The following is a 21,576-nucleotide window of genomic DNA, read 5'->3' as shown; positions in this document are numbered from 1 at the left end:
AGATGCAGAGTAGTATATCTAATATCAGTCTAACATTGTTTTTACCTCACAACTTATTGGTGTGGCAGACACTGACTAGTTGCTCATCAAACCTGGGCATATATCTGGAGAAAAAAACCATAATTCAAAAAGATATATGCACCCCAACGTTCATTGCAGTACTATTTACAATAGCCAGGTTATGGAAGCAACATAAATGTCCATCAACAGAGGAATGGATAAAGAAGATGTGGTACATATATACAATGAAGTATTACTCAGCCATAAAAAGGAACAAAATTGTGTCATTTGCAGAGACGTGGATGGACCTAGAGACTGTCATAGAGAGTGAAGGCAGAAAGAGAAAAATAAATATCATATATTAACATATATTTGTGGAATCTAGAAAAATAGTATAGATGAACTTATTTGCAAAGCAGAAATACAAACATAGACGTAGAGAACAAATGTATGGATACCAAGGGGGAAGAGGGGGTGGGATGAACTGGGAGATTGGGATTGACATATATACACTACTATGTATAAAACAGATGACTAATGAGAACCTATTGTATAGCACAGGGAACTCTACTCGGTGCTCTGTGGTGACTTAAAATGGAAGAAAATCCAAAAAAGAGGGAATATATATATATATATATATATATATATATATATATATATACATATGGCTGATTCACTTTGCTGTACAGCAGAAACTAACACAACAGGGTAAAGCAACTAAACTCTAATTAAATAAATAAATAAATAAATTTTTAAAAAGATGTGGTACATATATACAATGGAATATTAGCCAAAAAAAAAAAAAGAATGAAATAATGCCATTTGCAGCAACATGGATGGACCTAGATATTGTCATCTGAATGAAGTAAGTCAGACAAAGACAAATATCATATGGTACCAGTTATATGTGGAATCTAAAAAAAAGGTACAAATGAACTTATCTATGAAACAAATAGAGTTACAGATGTAGAAAACAAACTTATGGTCATCAGGGGGTAAGTGGGGGGAGGGATAAATTGGGAGATTGAGACTGACATATGCACACTACTTTATATAAAATAGATTACTAATAAGGACTTACGGTATAGCACAGGGAACTCTACTTAATACTCTGTAATAACCTATATGGGAAAAGAATCTAAAAAAGAGTGTATATATGTATACGTATAACTTATTCACTTTGTTGCACACCTGAAACTAACGCAACATTATAAATCAACTATACTGCAATAAAAAAAAATAAGCCTTCTCTAGCTTTCTTTATGATTAGATGTGGCCATAGGATTGAATTCTAGTTAGTAGAACTTGGGGAGGAATAATATTTACTGCTTGCAGATCTGGCACATAAGAAAATGAGCAAAACTACCTTGGTTTTCTCAGCTGCTGTCTGGATGTTTATGCCTGAGGAAACTGAAAATCATGTCTTGATGATGGCTGAGCCTCCATTATTCTGGGTCTCTGGCTGAGTGAGTGGACAGTCCCTTTGCCCCACCACATGAGCAAGAAATAAAATTCTATTGTGTTAAGCCATTGAAATGTCTGGCTCTATCTGTTTCTGCTCTATGTTACATGTATTTTAATGTTCATGATCCATCTTTATATTTTAATAAAACTGATATAATGAAATAATATTTTGAGTGTGATGACATCAATTCATCTGCTATTCTCTAATTGAACACAAAGATCTAAAAATAAATAACCAAGTAGAGCCTGCATAGTAATCATATGAAACAACATAATTTAGAGGTTTTGGAAAAGTAAAGACTATCAAACTTTAGGTCACCAGTCTAGTGAAATGAAATAAACTCAGTGAAATGAAGTTTATTCCAGGAAGGAAGGAAGGTTTTTAAGAACAAACAAAAGATCTCTATCATAGTTTTCAAATCCAAATTACTTTTGAAAGTTTTGGTAAAGCATCGTAAGGTAATAACTGTGTGGCAGACAGCTAATATTTTTACAGTTTAAAATCTCAATAAAAACTCTGGTTTTAAGGATGGGTTAAAGTCCTTGACTGTCCAGTCATATCAAGTCCTTCCCGTATTTTCATAAAGTACAAGACAGATTGATACAGACAATATTCCCACAGACTGCAGAACTTCTAGGACTCTTGGTAATATCTGTTTGGCAACTAACCCTTCCTGTTCTCAAAGACCAAAGTCCAAAACCTGCAGGCATCTGAAAAATATTATATAGCAGATACAGCTGCAAAATGAGTCGGGAGGTGACAGACAGCATGCTAAGGCCTAGGTTTGCCTCTTGGTAAACTCGTATTTTCACACCAATGACAAAATCTCTTACAGAAAGTTAACTCTCTCTGGTTTGCATAAATCATGTCCATTGACTCAAGCATTATATCATGAAGATATTTAACTTAAACTTGGTATATTCAAAGAATTTGTGGGCTTGAATGTAGAATTTGACCGTTTCACATTTAATGATTATATTAGTTTGTATTCTCCAGAGAAATACAATCAGTAGGATATATATGGCTATATTAGAGTAGATTTATTATAGGAATTGGCTCATGAGGTTATGGAGGCTATGAAGTCTCGCTATCTGCTGTCGGCAAATTGAAGAACCAGGAAACCTGATGGTATAATTCAGTGTGAGTCCATAGGCCCAAGAACAAGGAGTTCTGAAGTACAAAGTCAGGGAAAGATTCAGGTTCCATATCAAGAAGGGAGACAAGGGCTTCCCTGGTGGCGCAGTGGTTGAGAGTCTGCCTGCCGATGCAGGGGACACGGGTTCGTACCCCGATCCGGCAGGATCCCACATGCCGCGGAGCGGCTGGGCCCGTGAGCCATGGCCGCTGAACCTGCGTGTCCGGAGCCTGTGCTCCGCAATGGGAGAAGCCACAACAGTGAGAGGACCGCGTACCGCAAGGGAGACAGAATTTACCCTTCCTCTTTTGTTCTATACTGGCCCTCAATGGATTGGATCATGCCTGCCCACATGGGTGAAGGAAGATCTTCTTTACTCAGTCTACCAAATCAAATGCTAATCTCTCCCAGAAACACCCCACAGGCAAATCCAGAAATAATATTTTACCAGCTATCTGGGCATCCCTTAGACCAATCAACTTGACACATAAAATTAACTATCATAATGATGCAATAGATTTAAGGATTTTGATGTCTCATGAAATTTTCATCATCATCGCTCTCTCCTTAGTTTTTGTATAGACTGCCACAACAGCTCTGAGAACCTCATGATCACCTTCTGACTTTAGGCAGTGACCTTTACAACAACAAACAGAGCCAAGGCAATGCATGCTTTGTGTTAATAGAATAGTTAATAGAACTACATAGTAAAATAAGATATGCATCTGGATATTTCTCTTGTCATAGTTTTATATATTATTTTAATAAATAACCATTTTGTTTGGAGATTATCAATTTGGAATCCTCTGACTGTGACAGATTATTTGTCTAATTAGAAAGAATCTTTGTGGTAAGTTCATGTTTACATTGACATTACCATTTAAACTTTATACAGTAGCCAAGGAAACAATATGATAATGATGCTCAAAATGAATCTTAACATTTTGCTAGATTTAAATTTTCTAACACACATTTGGGCAATGTATACTTTTCAAAAACCACATCACAGTAACATTTTCTGTTTAGAATTACTATGCAGATGTTTTGCTTATCCACTCCTTAAAGAAAAAAAAATCTTGGAGCAAAAAAAGACATTCTATTTACTAAGGGTGTGTGTGGGGGGTGCTGTGTGTGTGTACTTATTTATTTATTTTAATGTAAGTATTGTGTAATTTCCTTAATGAGCATTAGCTTAAGCTTTCAAAAGGTATCATGACCATAAGAAAATTGATAGGAAAGTGGATAACAATGAATTAAGGATTACTGGCAGACTAAGACACTGTTTTATCTCTTTTGAGGTAGACAGAATTCAAATTGCCTTCATTAGCTGAGCAATATGATGTGGAAAATGAGCTGTGTACTTATCAAGAGGCTCTGTCATTTGCATTTTTGCTAAACTTTCAAGCTTCTCTGTTTTCTAGATGCTTAAGAGCTCTGAGTAGGACAGAAAGAAAAAATTTCAGGGAAGTAAGCCAGGTGGCATTGGAGGACTAGATAAGAAACAAAAAGGTTTATCAATGAAGATGTCAGAATTGTGCCTGTATATTTGTGATACAAAAAGACAGTCTTACAGAAAGGATCTAGGATGTACAAATGCATTAATTCTCCACACATTCAACAGCACCACAACAAAGCTAGAGGCTTTTCCTTTGATAAATGATCAGTACTTCATATGACATTACCATAGCTGCCCTGTTGCTAGTTAAAAGTCTGAATTTCAATTAAGCAGTAAATCTTTATGGTATTACATCTTGAACAGTTAACTATTCCTTTAATCTCCTACAATTCTGAACACTGTTATTTTGCAGAATCATTTTCTTTAAGCTCACTCAAAAGGAAAAATATTCTTATTGGACCAGTAAAGAAATGTTTTCATCCAAATGAAACACTAAATATTAAATAATTTTTGTTTAGGTTTTTAATAAATGCATATGTAAAAAAATATTATATTTCTACAGTATAAGTTAAAAGGCAACCAAATGTATTAATACACAATCTGAGTTAAAAGTCCTTCGACTTGTTTGTACACATTTAGCTCCTATGTCCCATTTCTGAATTCTTTCCCACATATATATTCTTTGAAAGACTTCTTAAATCACAAAAAAACAAACATTAGTAATACCTATAATACTCAAATCAGTGGAAAAATTCTCATTTCCTATGTCACTTCAAATGTCCCTATAGATATTTTTAAAACTTATTTTTAAAAAGTATTGGTTGATGCCTAAAAAAGTACAGCTAATAGAGGATACATTTAAAGGATTTGTGCAGCTTTCTTGATGATTTTAATATTTTAAGAGAAAATATAGGCCATTTAAGAGGCACCACCTCCTTCATATAGAATTTTAAAACAATTTTAAATTTATGAGGCCACAAAGCCAAATTAACACAACTTCAAAACTACACATTTAGAGTATCTTTAACAATTATACCCATTATTGGAATAAAATACAATTTTCTCTGTTCAGAAGTTTAGAAGAAAATCTTTCCCTTGGAAGCAAATGCAGTTATGTCTATGTCAGCAAAATTCTACCATTATAAGTGTTACTTTTCTCAAATAGTTAGAATGCAAATATTTTTCCATTATTTAAAACAATTTTAGCAATTGACTTGAAGAAGTCTGAACTACTTCATTTTAATTCCTGTGTGATATTGATAAAAATAAACATATTTAATTTTAAATGAATTATGTATCAAACAAGTATGGGCCAACTATCATTTTGTAGATATTTTATTATTAGATGCTCAGCTATACAGTAAGTTAAACATGCCTGAATAGAAAGCACTTCTCCTTACAATGTCCCCAACCCTGCAATACAGGTAAAGAATGAAATCAAGTATACAGTATGTTAGAAGGTTCTTCAGCTACTGAACATTTAGCCAGGAATGTACGTCTGTTTGACTCCAAAGTATCTGGCTTTCATTCCACTATAGTGAATCCTCCAACATAGTTGCCATTAGTCTCCAAACCAGTTCTTAAAAATGAAATCATAATTTTATATTATAGCAAATACACCTATTAATAATACAAAAGATCATTTTGTTCAATACTAGATATTTTATTTCCTTTTGGAAAACATGAACAGTTATTTATTGTATTTTCTTTCTTTGAAAATTAATGTTATTTCAAGTTTAACTCAACTAATTCATTCTATCCATAATGTGTTTGAACGCTACATGTTCTAAAAATGCAAGACTATTACACTAATCCAGCTAACTAAACCTTCTAAGGAACTAACAAAGCTTAATTTGACTGCTGGGCTTAACTCATCAAGGGGGAATTAAGAGTTCTATTAGCTGATTAGTTGTCATTAAATAATGCACACTTGCATTTTCAACATTCTACTGTGGTGAAAAAGTAAAATATTTAAGTATTGATTACAAGAATTATGGGAGATGGCAACTTAAGAATTGTATAACTCTAGAATCCTATAATTCTGTGAATATTTTTTAAACACAAAATTGTTCCCTAGGAAGAAACACATGCTTCTTATATCAAGTAACGATACTTTTAGCTGTTGAGTTTTTAAATTTTACATTATTTTTACATATCAGAATAACTATAAGGATTAGAAAACTGAAAGATATGTTGGAATAGATTTGCAAGAATCTGATTTCTATAAATATATCATACAAGAATATGTCAGATTGGGAGACCAAGGAAATGATGAGACAAAAGAGAAGGGGAAAAATTTTACAGATTAGAAAGGTTATAATGGAAAGAAATAAACAGAAAAGATATGGTAGAAGCTACACCACCAATGTCAATCAGGGTTAAGTTTCAAGTGGAAACACTGGAATTAAGTGTAAAAAAATAGCATAATTTACTTAATGCATGTCCCATGACTTGAATACTATAGAAACTTCTAAATGACTCTTTATAGAAAACAAAATTCACCTTAAAGCATTTATAGAATACACTGTAAAGTTCTAATCTTTATCAAAAGCCACATAAAAACAATTATTGTCTAATGACTTGTACAAATTCTTGTTGTAAAATGTTATAAAAAGCCTCATGTATTTTTAGGTAATTTTAAAAACAAATTATTTGCTTAGTTTAAGTTAGTAAATCACTTGGGCATCCAAAAATAAAAATAGAAGTATTTACAATGAAAAAAACTATGCACTTACCATCATGATTAGGATTTCCTAGTGTCCATGGCTCATCTGAGTCAAAATGAGTATCTCCCCCAATTCCTGGTCCAGGGAAATAGGCATGTGCCAAAAACCCTCCCTCTCCATCAAAGGGAGAACTGTCTCCATGAAAGCCAGATGCAAAAATGATGGTTATATCCACATCACGTTTGCCATTTTCTAATTCACTGTAGGGAACTTCTTCAAACGTCAGAGGAGTTACATTCTGCCACACGTCAAAGGCACGACGAATAGCTTTACGGGTTTCAGGGTCTCCTACTTTGGGAGTTACGTTCTTTATACTGAAATTTAGAAAATAGGATAATCAGTATGGCTTTATTATATATAATCTGACTTATTATAGATTGATTTATTACATATTTTCCTCTATTCAGTTGAGTAAAAAATTAGAAAAAAGTCTAATATTACATAGGAAAGAAATTAATTCCTTCTGTTTCCCTGTGCTGGGTCATTTAATTCTCAACATTTAATTCTCAGCAATATAGTACTCATCTACCAAGGCTATAAATGAGAAGATCTTCTCTGCAGAATGGTTAACACTGGGGTAATTAGATCAATCAGTCACTTTGTCTCCTGAACAACAATAGAAAGGCAGCTTTGCCAAATGATCAAACAGGTGCAGCAGTTTCAAGCTGAAATAAAAAATTCAATTTCTGTCTGGTAATAATTACTTTTAGGGGCACAGTATTTTGTGCACACATGCTACTTTCAAACAATGTCTTTATGCTCTTATCCATGAACAACAAATCAGTGGACACAAAGTTATTTCTCAATTTTTAAAGAAAATGTCATTTAATTACAGTTCCTGATATGCAATTGTTTTCTTATATACTTAATTATTTCTAGTCAAAATAAAACAATGAGAGTGAATAGCTTTTTAATACAAATATTTAACAGTTATATGAATTTAAAGAAGTAACTTGGACATTATTAACTTATTTGTCTTGAGGTTAATAACAAATGGAAAAAGATATAAGTATTTTTCTCTAGCACTGATCAGATATTTCTCTTTTATCACTTATTTTTCTGTTTTTTCTAAATAGAACATAAATGAAACAAATGTATATATATGTAAGTATTTTATATTGTGGTAGTATAAGTTCATACCATCTTTGTGAAAAGTAATGAGTAAATTTCATAGGAGTTATGACTAAGTTTCAGACCACTTCAACCAATAATCTTACACCCGTGAATCCATGAATTTCACTAAGGGACTGTCTTAATATATAGGAGGGTATAATATTCAGGTGAATATTATTATTTTATTATTGCAATGCATTTTTATTATTGCAGTACAATAATGAAAGAGAATTGGAGGCTAGATGATATACAAATCATGGTGTCTCTATTGCATGCCATAATATACACAGGATTTGAAATTTGAAAGAGCAAAATTTGATTTTGCTGTTTTAAAACTATTTAGCTGTATGTAAAAATATTTAAGATATAATTTCTGGTGGAAAAATAGTATGCAGATTATATTTTTCACACAATTGTAACTATGTCAGGATAATTACAAACATTAGGCAGGAATCATACTGACATAATAATAATGGAATTAATTAATTACTATGAGCCAGGCAAGCATTTCACAATATCTTATATACCCCCTGAGTAACTCAGTGAGATGGACATGTATACCTATGCTACAAAGCAAGAAGTTGAGATTTAGAGGAAATTAAAGAAAATTTAGAAGGGCAGAGCTAGTTTTTCATCCCAAACATTCTCACTCAAGAATCAGTTATATTAAATTCTAAGCTAGGCCAGACTTCTAAAACAAGGTTTTCACTATTTTCTAATACATATCATAGACCAGACTTACAATGACTATTTGATGATAAATATCATTTACTATACATAAAGAAAATGATGAAGTGAACCAAGTGAAATGGATTTGGGGCAGGGAGTGTTCCAGGAAGAAGAAATGGCAAGTGAAAGGCCCTGGGGTGGAGATATGCTTGGCAAGTTCAGAGAATGGCAAGGTGGCTGGTATAGTTTGAGCAGAGACAGAGGGCAAGTGCCAAGATATGAGGTCAGAAAGGCAACAGAGAATCAAATGAGATAGGGGCTTTTTGACCACTGTAAGGAGTTTGGCTTTTGCTCCAATTGAGAGGAAAAAACTGGAGCGTCATGTGCAGAAATGTGACATTTGACTTATGCTTTAAAGAAATGATTGAGCTTTATGTGGAAAATGTATTGAAGTGGGGCAGGAGTTGGAGTAGGGAGACCCACTGGGAACTCTTGCAAATTTTCAGGTGAGAAATGATACTGCTTTGGGCCAGGGGAGTACCAGTGGACATATTGAGAAATAGTTGGATTTGGATATATTTTAAAGGTACACCTGCCAAGATGTACTGATGGTTGGATATGAGCTCTGAGGGAAAAGGAAGTGTCAAGGAAGACACCATTATTAATATTATTATTTTTTACCTGAGCCAAAGGATGGATAGAGTAAAAGAATTCATGCCTGCTCAGGGAGAAAGTTATGAAATCTTTTATTGTTTTAGTGTTTTGTTTGTTTGTTTTAACTTTGTATCCAATTTAGTGTGATGCTTTGAGCTCTCTTTTGAAAAAGAGTAAACTATATTGGGGCATCAACAACTTTGTTTGGTTTGTTAGTCTCTAAATTACTGGTTTTGTTTTCTTTTGTAAAAAAAATTTACTTTATTGAAGTATAGTGATTTACAATTTTGTGTTAGTCTCTGGTGTACAGCAAGGCAATTCAGTTATATATATATATACATATATACATATATATGTATATGTATATATATAAAATAGTCTGTGTTTGCTAATCCCAAACTCCCAATCCATCCCTCCTCCACTCCCCTTTCCCCTTGGCAACCATAGGTCTGTTTGCTAAAGAATTATTGTTTTTTAATTTTTTCATATGTATTTTTATTTTTAAATTTATTTTTATTGCGGTATAATTGATTTACAATGTTGTGCTAGTTTCAGGTGTAGAACAACGTGAATCAGTTATACATATACATATATCCACTTTTTTTTAAGATTCTTTTTTCACATAGGCCATTACAGAGTGTTCAGTAGAATTCCCTGTGCTATACAGTAGGTGCTTTCTCTTATAAGTTATCTATTTTATATACAGTAGTGCGTATGTTAATCCCGATCTCCCAGTTTATCCCACCCCCCCACTTATACTCTGATAACCATGTTTGTTTTCTACATTGCGACTCTACTTCTGTTTTGTAAATAAGTTCATTTGTACCCTTTTTTTTAGATTTCACATATAAGCAATATCATATATTTGTCTTTCTCTGTCTGAGTTATTTCACTCAGTATGACAATCTCTAGGTCCATCCATGTTGTTGTAAATAGCACTATTTCATTATTTTTAAAGGCTGAGTAATAATCCATTGTATATATATGTACCACATATTCTTTATTCATTCCTCTGTTGATGGACATTTAGGTTGTTTCCATGCCCTGGCTATTGTAAATAGTGCTGCAAAGAACACTGGGTTGCATGTAACTTTTTGAATTATGGTTTTTCCACATATATGCCTAGGAGTGGGATTGCTGGATGATATGGTAGCTCTATTTTTAGTTTTTTATGGAACTTCCATACTGTTCTCCATAGTGGCTGTTCTGATTTACATTGCCACCAACAGTGTAAGAGGGTTCCCTTTTCTCCAGCATTCATTGTTTGTAGATTTTTTGATGATGGCCAGTCTGACTGGTGTGAGGTGATGACTTATTGTCATTTTGATTTGCATTTCTCTAATAATTAGTGATGCTGAGCATCTTTTCATGTGCTTTTTGGCCATCTATATTTCTTCTTTGGCAAAATGTCTATTTAGATCTTCCACCCATTTTTTGATTGGGTTGTTTGTATTTTTGATATTGAGCTGCATGAGCTGTTTGTATATTTTGGAGATTAATCCCTTGTCAATTGCTTCATTTGCAAATATTTTCTCCCATTCTGAGGGTTGTCTTTTTGCTTTGTTTATGCTTTCCTTTTCTATATTACCTATCTGATGGCCGATGAGGCATGCAGATTAATGTTGTAACTTTGAATTTTGTCTAAATTAATTTTCCTTGTAGTCTTTTATTTTCTTTCCACCTTATCAGATCGCAGAAGCCCATCATTAGTGGGCAAGTATTTTTATGACACAGTATTTGAAAGAATATACTACATAATAGGTACTGCTCTAGGTGCTAGACATAAAATTGTGAATAAGACTCTGATCTTGTAGAACTTATATATTTTAGTGGTAAGAGATAAACAATAAACAATACAATTATAGATGGTTATAAATGAGGGGTGAGGAGGTGAGATAAGTAGATGATAAATGGGATTTCAATGACAAAAGGAGCTACGCATGCTTAGCACTGAGTTTCCAGCCAAAAGGAATAGTGAGCAGCACAAACAAACGTGGCCAGTTCAGAGAATGGGACTGCTTTGTGAACTGGTGCAAAATGAATGCTCAGAACAGTGGTATGAGATGAAAGATAATTGGCAGGGAATGGGTTATGTTCTGTGAAAGGAAATCACTGGAGAGTTTTAAGCAGAGACATATCCTGGTATTTTTCCAGTTTACAAAGATCACTGCTTCTGATGAAAAAAGACTAGGGGGACAAGATTGGAACCAATAAAACATTTTGGAAGTTTGAGCAAGAGAAATTAGAGAAATGTACTAGAGCGGCTCTCATGGAGAAATGAAGAATTAGACAAATTCAGTATACGTTCTGAGGATATTGTTAATAGGAATTAGTGTTGGATTCAATGTGTAATGGAGAAATCATTTTATATTCAAATGAAGGGTAACCTTACAGCAAAGAAAAATGAAATCATGTTAGTACGATATGTATATAAGTACATGGTGGTTCTGAGAAAAATGAAGTAATATAATATAATAAAAAATAATAAATGTGGAGTACCATTTTGACTTGAAAACACATCACTCTGTTTTTCAAAGCTATATACTGATGAATTTCCAAAATGTGCTTAACTACAATATTTGTGATGTCTTTAATAAATACAAGACATAAGTATATTTTCAAATTACAGTTTTCTCCCGATATATGCCCAGGAGTGGGATTGCTGGATCATACGGTAGTTTTATACTTAGTTTTTTAAGGAACCTCCATACTGTTCTCCGTAATGGTTGTACCAATTTACAGTCCCACTTACATGCACTCCAGTGTTCATTGCAGAACTATTTACAATAGCTAAGACATGGAAGCAACATAAATGCCCATTGACAGAAGAATTGATAAGGAAGATGTGGTACATGTATACAATGGAATATTACTCAGCCATAATAAAGAATGAAATAATGTCATTTGCAGCAACATGGATGGACCTGGAGATTATCATACTAAGTGAAGTAAGTAAGAGAAAGACAAATATATGTGGAATATAATAAAAAATAATACAAATAAACTTATTTACAGAATAGAAACAGACTCAGAGACCTGAAAATCAAAATTGTGGTTACCAGAGGAGAAACATGGGGGAAGTGATAGATTGGGAGATTGGGACTGTCATATACACACTGATATGTATAAAATACATAACTAATAGGGACCTACAGGGAACTCTACTCAGTATTCTGTGGTGACCTATGTGGGAAAATAAACTGAAAAATAACAGATATACATACATATGTAGATAGCTGATTCACATTGCTGTACACCTGAAACTAACACAACATTGTAAATCAACTATACTCCCGTAAAAATTAAAAAAAAAATACAAGATACATTAGTGTACTTCAGAGTTAGAGCTGGAATTCTGAATTAGGTACACACAAAAACCAACTTAGAAATGTTATGCCATTGAGAGATGTTTTGTATTTACTAATAACTGAAATAATAAAGAGCACAGAGACATCATATGATATTAAGAGTAAACATTGTTATTCTTAATATTCTAATATGTAATACACAAAATTGTTAATATATACTTGCAAAATAAAAACAATACTATAAAATAAATAAAATGAAGGTTATATTTGAAAAACAAACTAATTTAATTTTAAAGTGCTTTTACTTTGTCTTTTTTTGTGGAAATAGAGTGGTTGTAGTGAACATATTTTCCATTTTAATAAGACAATTGTTTCCATTTTTTGAATTCTCTATTGGTTTTTTTCATTATACTATTTCACTGATTCTTTTAAACGTTCAGTTTGGTAAATTTTGTAACATTTACCTAAAAAAATAAAAAATATTATTATTATTATTTTTGTGTGTGTGTGTGGTACGTGGGCCTCTCACTGTTGTGGCCTTTCCCATTGCAGAGCACAGGCTCCGGACGTGCAGGCTCAGCAGCTGTGGCTCACGGGACTAGCTACTCCGCGGCATGTGGGATCTTCCTGGACCGGGGCATGAACCCATATCCCCTGCATCGGCAGGAGAACTCTCAACCACTGCGCCACCAGGGAAGTCCCATAAATATTATCTTTAACAATCATGTCTTATACAACCCTGCATAATAAAATTGATGAAGTGGGAAATTCAAGACATCGTTGTTCATCAGAATAATTGGTACTGAAGGCAAAGTATGTTAATTTGTTTTTAAGGTTACTGTGTAAGGTCAGGATTCTCTAGGTTTAATTTCATTGAATCACCACCAATTCATTTAATAAAAAAATTATGTACTAATAATGGAGTATTTCCCTTTCAAGTTTTTAATAGAGTGATGACTGTTTTCCAAAATTAGAGTATTAATTTATCTCTAACATGAAAGTAAGGAAAAAACTAAATATTTTGGTGTTTGGTATTACATATTCAAAGTTAAAAGAAGCTTGAACTCTGCTTTACAGTTCTCAATAGCAACACATAAATTTCTCCATGATAAGTGAGATATTAAGTTTACTTAACTATTTCTAGGGTAATTTTAAAAAGTCTGAGAATTTGACATTTAGAGAAACAGTAAATCTGGGGAGAAAGAGGCTTATTAACAAAACTCTACCAAAGTATGTATGTGTTTTCTTTACTTATGGAACTGTAGAATTATTTTGCTTCATTAGTTCTGTAAAATAAATTAATATGAAATGTAAAATTATCAAATATTTGTTCATTTGAATAGAAGTTATGGGAAATGTGTAACAAGGACATTGCCAAAGGTTTCATCATTTTCAAATCAAGTAAACTCTGTTTAGGTATTCAGGAGACAGTACATATTACCCAATGCCTAAAATTACTATGTAAAGTCAGAATTCTCTAGTTTCAATATCATTGGATGCATACCAATTTCTTCAATAAAGATTCTACATACTAATAATGACTCTTTCCCCCTAAAATTTTGATACAGTGATAAATCTTTTTCAAATTTTGGGTACTGTTTTATCTCTAATTTTCAAAGTAAGAAAAAATAAAACTGAATACTTTGGTATTTAGTTAAGATACAGAAGTTATATGATATACTTATGTCAAGATATTTTGGTATGACCAGGGTTAAATACCATTTACTCAATTCAATAAATAAAAATAGTTGTTCAGAAAAGCATACTAACATTTTATTAAAAATGATTAGCAACTAAATGGAATTTATCATAACTAGGAAAGTAGACAATTGCTAAGAATATAAAAGAGTAAAAATAATAAACTACATATTTAAATTATTAGCAGATCCTTATTCAGAATGTATTAAAATGTGCTATCAGAGGAGAACTAAATAGACTAATTTACTTTTATCCATATTATGTTTGTATAGTTGATGTGACTTCACTTTTTTTTTAAATACAAGAAATCATCACAGTGGAGATTGACTATGGAGTCCCTCTAGGAAAGCTAACTTTAAATATTTGACTATTTCCAAAGATGCTAGCTTTCCAGGTAGGACAGACCTAGGTACTTATTACTTTGGGTCTTATTTAAATAGTTTCTGTTTCTCAGCTTTCTGTGTATCCTCTGGATACACAAGTTTGTCAATAGGATAATCAAGTTCAGTGAGCTCATTGGGTTTAGAGAGAATGGTGAGAAACGTTTCTGGGGAGGAACTTCTTATTCTTTTGCAATTTCTAGCTTTCTTTTCTCTGCATATATTGTTAAAGTAAAATAATAACTTCTAGGGTTGTATCCTTAATAGTCACAGATGCATGGATTTAAAATCAAGGTTAGCTAAAGGAAGAATTTACTAGAAAAGTCAATACAAATTAATTTAATATAATATAACATAATACTATCAGATCCATTAATATATTATGAATACTCATTAATATACTATAATTTTTAAAATAGATGCATCTGGCAGTTGATTACCTATCCCATTGGTCATTTATTATATAAATTATTATTTTGGAGTTTATATTTTATAGAGAAAAGGAACTTAGGATAAATCTACTTTATATAATATTCAGTAAACCTGAGAAATAAATATCTACTTGATAAAAAATGATGTTACTCATTAAGATCCTATTATTATTTTGAATAAAGTTTAACCAAAGCCTAGCAAAAATTCATTAATTTACTCAACAACTATTTTTTGAGGACCTAATACACAGCAGACACTCTACTAGGTGCTGGGGAGCATAAAATGGATATGTTCTCTGATGAAATGAAGCTCCTGTATGGTTTTGAAGTAAAATACAATATACTATTTTACAATTATTCACTTACATACCTATCTCCCATACTAGACTACATTCTCCATGGGAGCAGGGGACTTGCCTAACTCATCTGTCTATTGACAGTTCTGCCACATAAAGCTTAACTCATCTGTCTTTTGACAGTTCTGCCACATAATGCTGTTCAATAATCATTTATTGAATGAAAGACACCTAATTATCCAAGAAGCAAAATTTGTCAAAAGGAAATTGATCATAAAAATTCAAGTAAGAGATGAATGGTCACCAGTACTTGTATTACAGTTATAACCAACATGTATATTATGCATCAGTCAAAGTTATATATATCCCTAAGAATAAGTAAATGATACAACCTCAGAAGTTCCCATTTCTAGGCATCAAACACTGAGGTCATTTAAGTGGAAGGCATAGGGGCCTAGACATTCCCTTTAAATGGACTGATTATAGAAACTTCCTTCCAATCCCACATTTTAAAGATAGGAAGAGATCTTAAAGTTTTGTAATCGAACTTTCCAACCATTCCACAAATGTTCTCTAATTTCCCTGACAAGTGAATAAATTTCCTGGTTTATATGTTTCCAATGATGAAAAAAGAATTGTAGGATGGATGATTTAATCTTCTGATAGTTCAAAATATTAGATTTCTCTTAAAGCCTTTAAGTATTTGAAAATAGGGCTTCCCTGGTGGCGCAGTGGTTAAGAATCCACCTGCCAATGCAGGGCACACGGGTGTGAGCCCTGGTCTGGGAAGATCTCACATGCTGTGGAGCAACTAAGCCCGTGCACCACAACTACTGTGCTTGCACTCTAGAGCCCATGAGCCACAACTACTGTGTATCACAACTACTGAAGCCCACATGCCTAGAGCCCATGTTCCACAACAAGAGAAGCCACAAGAGAAGCCAGTGCAATGAGAAGCCCATGTGCCGCAACAAAGAGTAACCCCCGCTCACTGAAACTAGAGAAAGCCACGCAGTGACAAAGACCCAGTGCAGCCAAAAATAAATTAATTAATTAAAAAAATATTTAAGTATTTGAAAATAACAGGAAATTTCTCCCTTAAATATTCTTTCCATCATGTTAAGAATACTTGGCTTTAATCTTGAGCTCTTCCTCATGCAAACTGCATTCAAGATCTCTTAGTATTTTGATTTCTTTTTAGAAGTGTACATTAATTTTCCAAGAAGCAGCAGAAAATGTGGTGGCCCAAAGAGAAAAGGATACATCAAGCAAGGCATGGCCAACAAAGCAAAGAGATAAAATTAGCATCTCCACTGCTTTGAACACTTTGTTTTCTATAAATCTACCATGGACATTCTAGCTTTTCTTTTTGAGCCACATTATACAGTTGGCTCATAATGAGTTTGCAATCAAATAAAACCCAGATTCTACCACCCCCATTCCAACTCCTGTCTTTATTCTGTAATGGCACATTCTGTAATCATTTTGAGCTCCAATGTCATATTTTGTATTTATTTTCCTAAATATAGTAAAAAAAAAAAGTAGTAGCAAATGATACTATTTACTACCTATTATATACAAGGCAACTTCTTAACACCTTATATATATTAACTTTAGAAGGTAATATCTTTAGCTCTCACTCCCAACTTTCTCTTATCCTGTTATAATATTTTCAACAATTTCTTGGATTTGTCTGATAAATTAAAGGAGTTAAGATAATAATCAGAATTTATTAAACACCGTGTTTCAAGCACTATGCTGTTTTTCTTTTTTTTTTCCCCTCCTATCTGACTTAATTGTCTCCTAAGCCTTGTGAGGTAGGTATTGTTACAATACTCACTTTACACACAGGGAAAATGAGACTTGGAAAAATAAGTAACTTGATCCTGGTGGTACACGTAGCAAGTATCAGAGCCAGAATGAAAATCCATACTTTTCTTACTCCAAAACTCTTGATCACATTATGTGCATATCAATAATCAAACATTAAAAAATAATCTGGAAGTTTACAGGGATAAAAACCTAATTATTTGAAAATTCAAAACTAGCTGAGACAATTGTCAGTATAGAGATACAACATAAATGGAATTATGATCAGTTCTGAACCTAATGGCTCTTAGTTTCTCTCTTTCTTTTAAAATTGAATGGTGTAGGTAGTACCTAAGGATGCAGAGATACTAAACAGGGTACACTGTCAAGAGTTTGGAAATCAGGTCAGAAAAATAATAATATCTGAAATGGAAAAAATAAATATAAATATACATAGTTGTGTAAGCTTTATAGGTCTAAAATTGATTATACTTTAATCCAGTTGGTATGTATTGATTTTTCTATGGTATGAGATAAGAACCTAATTTCATTTTTTTCCATATAGATAACCAATTATCACAGAATAAGTTAATAAGTAAAATAGCCTATTCTTTCCCCACAGATCTACAAGGACTGCTCTGGCATAAATCAATTTTTTAATACATGAATGGTCTATTTCTGTGATCACTTGTTTGCACTGTTGGATATTTGTCTATCTCTGTGCTAACACCACATATTGCCTTAATTTATTTTGATTTAAAGAAAGTCTTTATATCTAGTAAGTGGGAACATTTTGATTAATATTGGACCTTCACTAATCCTCAGAGATTTTTGAGTCAGTTTGTTAAATTATATAAAAAATATTACTGGGAAGTTTGTTAAAATTGCATTGAATTTGTGGAAGATCAGAACTTTCATTATATTGAGCCTTTCTATTAAGAGCAAAATATATCTCTACATTTATTTTTGGTCTTTTTATGTCTTTCAATAAAAGTTCCTAATTTTCTTCTTAAAGGGCTTACACATCTTTTGTAGATTTATTTTTTACTCATACTTTTGTGTCTACTTTAAATATCATTTTTGTAAAGATTATACTCTGTGTGTGTGCCTGTTTACTTTGTATATTGATCTTGTAAAAAATTTCCAGTTTCTGCTCTGACATGTAAAGAGCTTGGAAGTTGTCACTCCCAACCTCACAATAAGACAAAAAAGCTGAGCAAACAAAAACTAAACAACGCTTCTTAGCTGCATCAGAGAATTGCACTTACAGGGCAAACTTCCACCCCCAAAACTGGAGACAGAGAAGAGTACGAAGAATCAGAAGCAAAAGTCCCTGAATCATTCCTGTCTGATATAGTAGAAGAAAAGAAGTAAAAGGCTATGATAATATTCTGGGTGTTAGATCCCCAAAAGTCAAGCCCACCTAAAAAACTGAGATTTAATCACAGGGTTATAGACTGCTTCCTCACCCCAATACTTTACACTACACCAACAAGGCTCAGTATACTAACAGTGGATTACAAATTAGAAAGCTGCAAGACACAAAGTCTATTTAAGAAAGAGCTTCTAGGGTATTCAGAGACAACAGGGGAAACAAAAACTAGGCCACTAGAAGAAAATGAAGCTTCCAACACCTACAGCTACAAGAAAAAATAAACAGCCAAACTCCTAATCAGATGAACATGAAACTTCACACTAAAGGCTTATTACCTCAGTTTCATGACCCAATACATTATGTCTGGTTTCAACAAAAAAATTAATAACATGCTAAAAGTCAAGAGAAAACACAGACTGAAGAGACAAAAGAAGCATTAGAACCAGACTCTTTACAGCAGAGATTTTGAATTATCAGACCAGAAATTTGAATTAAATATTATCAATATCCTAAAGGCTCTAATGGAAAAAGTAGACAAGAAAAAAACAACTGAGTAATATAAGCAGAGAGATGGAAACTACAAGAAAGAATTAAAAGGAAATGCAAAGAATAAAAAAAATATATATATATTAACAGAAATGTCTCTCATAGGTTCATAATGAGTCTATATATAACCAAGAGAAGAATCAGTGAACTTGAAGATAACTCAGTAGAAACTTCCCAAATTGAAAAACAAAGGAAAAAAAAAAGGCTGGAAAACAGAACAGAGCATCCAAGAACTATGGGACATTTAAGTTTAACAGAACATAATGAGAATACTAGAAGGAGAAGAGAGATATGAACAGAGACATATTTCAAATAATGTCACACACCAAACCACAGATCCAGGACTTTCAGAGAACAAAATCTACACGCAGGCATATTATATTCAAACTGCAGAAAACCAAAGACAAAGATAAAACCTTGAAAGAAGCCAGAGGGGAGAAAAACACCTTATCTACAGAGGAACAATGATACCAATTCAATTAGACTTCTCCTCAAAAACCATCTAAGCAAGAAGAATATGATCCAAGCAAGAAGAATATTGATATGCTAATAGAAAATGGTAATATATACAATGCTCAATACGACCAGAAAAGGTAGAAAAAGAGGAAATATAAAAACAAAAGCAAGGGAGGAGAGAAGATGGCAGAAGAATAAGATGCAGAGATCACCTTCCTACCCACAGATACATCAGAAATACATCTACACGTGGAACTGCTCCTATAGAACACTGACTGAATGCAGGCAGAAGACCTCAGACCTCCCAAAAGGCAAGAAACTCCCCACATACCTTGTGTAGGGCAAAAGAAAAAAGAATAAACAGACAAAAGAATAGGGAGGGAGCTGTGAAGGAGGAAAGGTTTCCACACACTAGAAGCCCCTTCGCACGCAGAGACTGTGGGTGGCAGAGGGGGAAGCTTCAGAGACACGGAGGAGAGCTCAGTAACAGGGTGTGGAGGGCAAAGTGGAGAGATTCCTGCACAGAGGGTCATTGCTGACCAGCACTCACCAACCCAAGAGGCTTGTCTGCTCACCTGCCGGGATGGACGGGGACTGGGAGCTGAGGCTCGGGCTTCGGTGGGATCCCAGGGAGAGGACTGGGGTTGGCTGTGTGAACACAGCCTGAAGGAGATTAGTGCGCCATGGCTAGCTGGGAGGGAGTCCGGGAAAGTCTGGAGCTGCCGAAGAGGCAAGAGACTTTTTCTTCCCTCTTTGCTCCTTGTGTAGGGCAAAAGAAAAAAGAATAAACAGACAAAAGAATAGGGAGGGAGCTGTGAAGGAGGAAAGGTTTCCACACACTAGAAGCCCCTTCGCACGCAGAGACTGTGGGTGGCAGAGGGGGAAGCTTCAGAGACACGGAGGAGAGCTCAGTAACAGGGTGTGGAGGGCAAAGTGGAGAGATTCCTGCACAGAGGGTCATTGCTGACCAGCACTCACCAACCCAAGAGGCTTGTCTGCTCACCTGCCGGGATGGACGGGGACTGGGAGCTGAGGCTCGGGCTTCGGTGGGATCCCAGGGAGAGGACTGGGGTTGGCTGTGTGAACACAGCCTGAAGGAGATTAGTGCGCCATGGCTACCTGGGAGGGAGTCCGGGAAAGTCTGGAGCTGCCGAAGAGGCAAGAGACTTTTTCTTCCCTCTTTGCTCCCTGGTGCGTGAGGAGAGGAGATTAAGCGCGCTGCTTAAAGGAGCTCCAGAGACTGGCGTGCAGCTGCTGAAGAGACAAGAGACTTTTTCTTGCCTCTTTGTTTCCTGGTGCGTGAGGAGAGGGGATTAAGCATGCCGCTTAAAGGAGCTCCAGAAATGGGTGCAAGCCGCGGCTATCAGCGCGGACAACAGAGACAGGCATGAGACGCTAGACCTGCTGCTGCCACCACCAAGAAACCTGTGTGTGAGCACAGGTCACTCTCCACACCTCCCCTCCTGGGAGCCTGTGCAGCCCGCCACTGTCAGGGTCCCAGGATCCAGGGACAACTTCCCTGGGAGAAAACACGGCGCACCTAAGGCTAGTGCAATGTCATGCCAGCCTCTGCTGCCACAGGCTCGCCCCAAATCCGTACCCCTCCTTCCCCCCGGCCTGAGTGAGCCAGAGCCCCCGAATCAGCTGCTCCTTTAACCCCGTCCTGTCTGAGCGAAGAGCAGACGCCCTCAGGTGACCTACATGCAGAAGGGGGGCAAAATCCAAAGCTGAAACCCAGGAGCTGTGCGAACAAAGAAGAGAAAGGGAAATCTCTCCCAGTAGCCTCAGAAGCAGCGGATTAAAGCTCCACAATCAACTTGATGTACACTGCATCTGTGGAATACCTGAATAGACAACGAATCATCCCAAATTAAGGAGGTGGATTTTGGGAGCAAGATATATTAATTTTTTCTGCTTTTTCTCTTTTTGTGAGTGTGTATGTGTAATGCTTCTGTGTGAGATTTTGTCTGTATAGCTTTGCTTTCAACATCTGTCCTAGGGTTCTGACCGTCCCAGTTTGTTTTTTGTTTTTTTTTTTTTACTTTTTAAAAATTTTCTTCTTAGTAATTATTTTAATAACTTTATTTTATCCTACTTTATTTTATCTTCTTTCTTTCTT

At 34.5% G+C, this 21,576-nt stretch overlaps 1 protein-coding gene across 1 annotated transcript in view; it reads right to left on the bottom strand.

The window, feature by feature from the left end:
• Window positions 1-21,576, bottom strand: part of MMP16 (matrix metallopeptidase 16) — a 382,560-nt gene that overhangs the window by 169,390 nt on the left and 191,594 nt on the right. Inside the window, exon 4 of the mRNA XM_024127030.2 lies at window positions 6,732-7,036. Coding sequence (XP_023982798.1) covers window positions 6,732-7,036 — 305 coding nt within the window. The remainder of the gene's footprint in view (window positions 1-6,731; window positions 7,037-21,576) is intronic.

Source organism: Physeter macrocephalus, chromosome 15, assembly GCF_002837175.3.
Source record: "Physeter macrocephalus isolate SW-GA chromosome 15, ASM283717v5, whole genome shotgun sequence".
NCBI classification, from domain to species: domain Eukaryota; kingdom Metazoa; phylum Chordata; class Mammalia; order Artiodactyla; family Physeteridae; genus Physeter; species Physeter macrocephalus.
The sequence above is the reverse complement of the archived record's forward strand: the minus strand, read 5'-3'. Positions and strand labels throughout refer to the sequence as shown.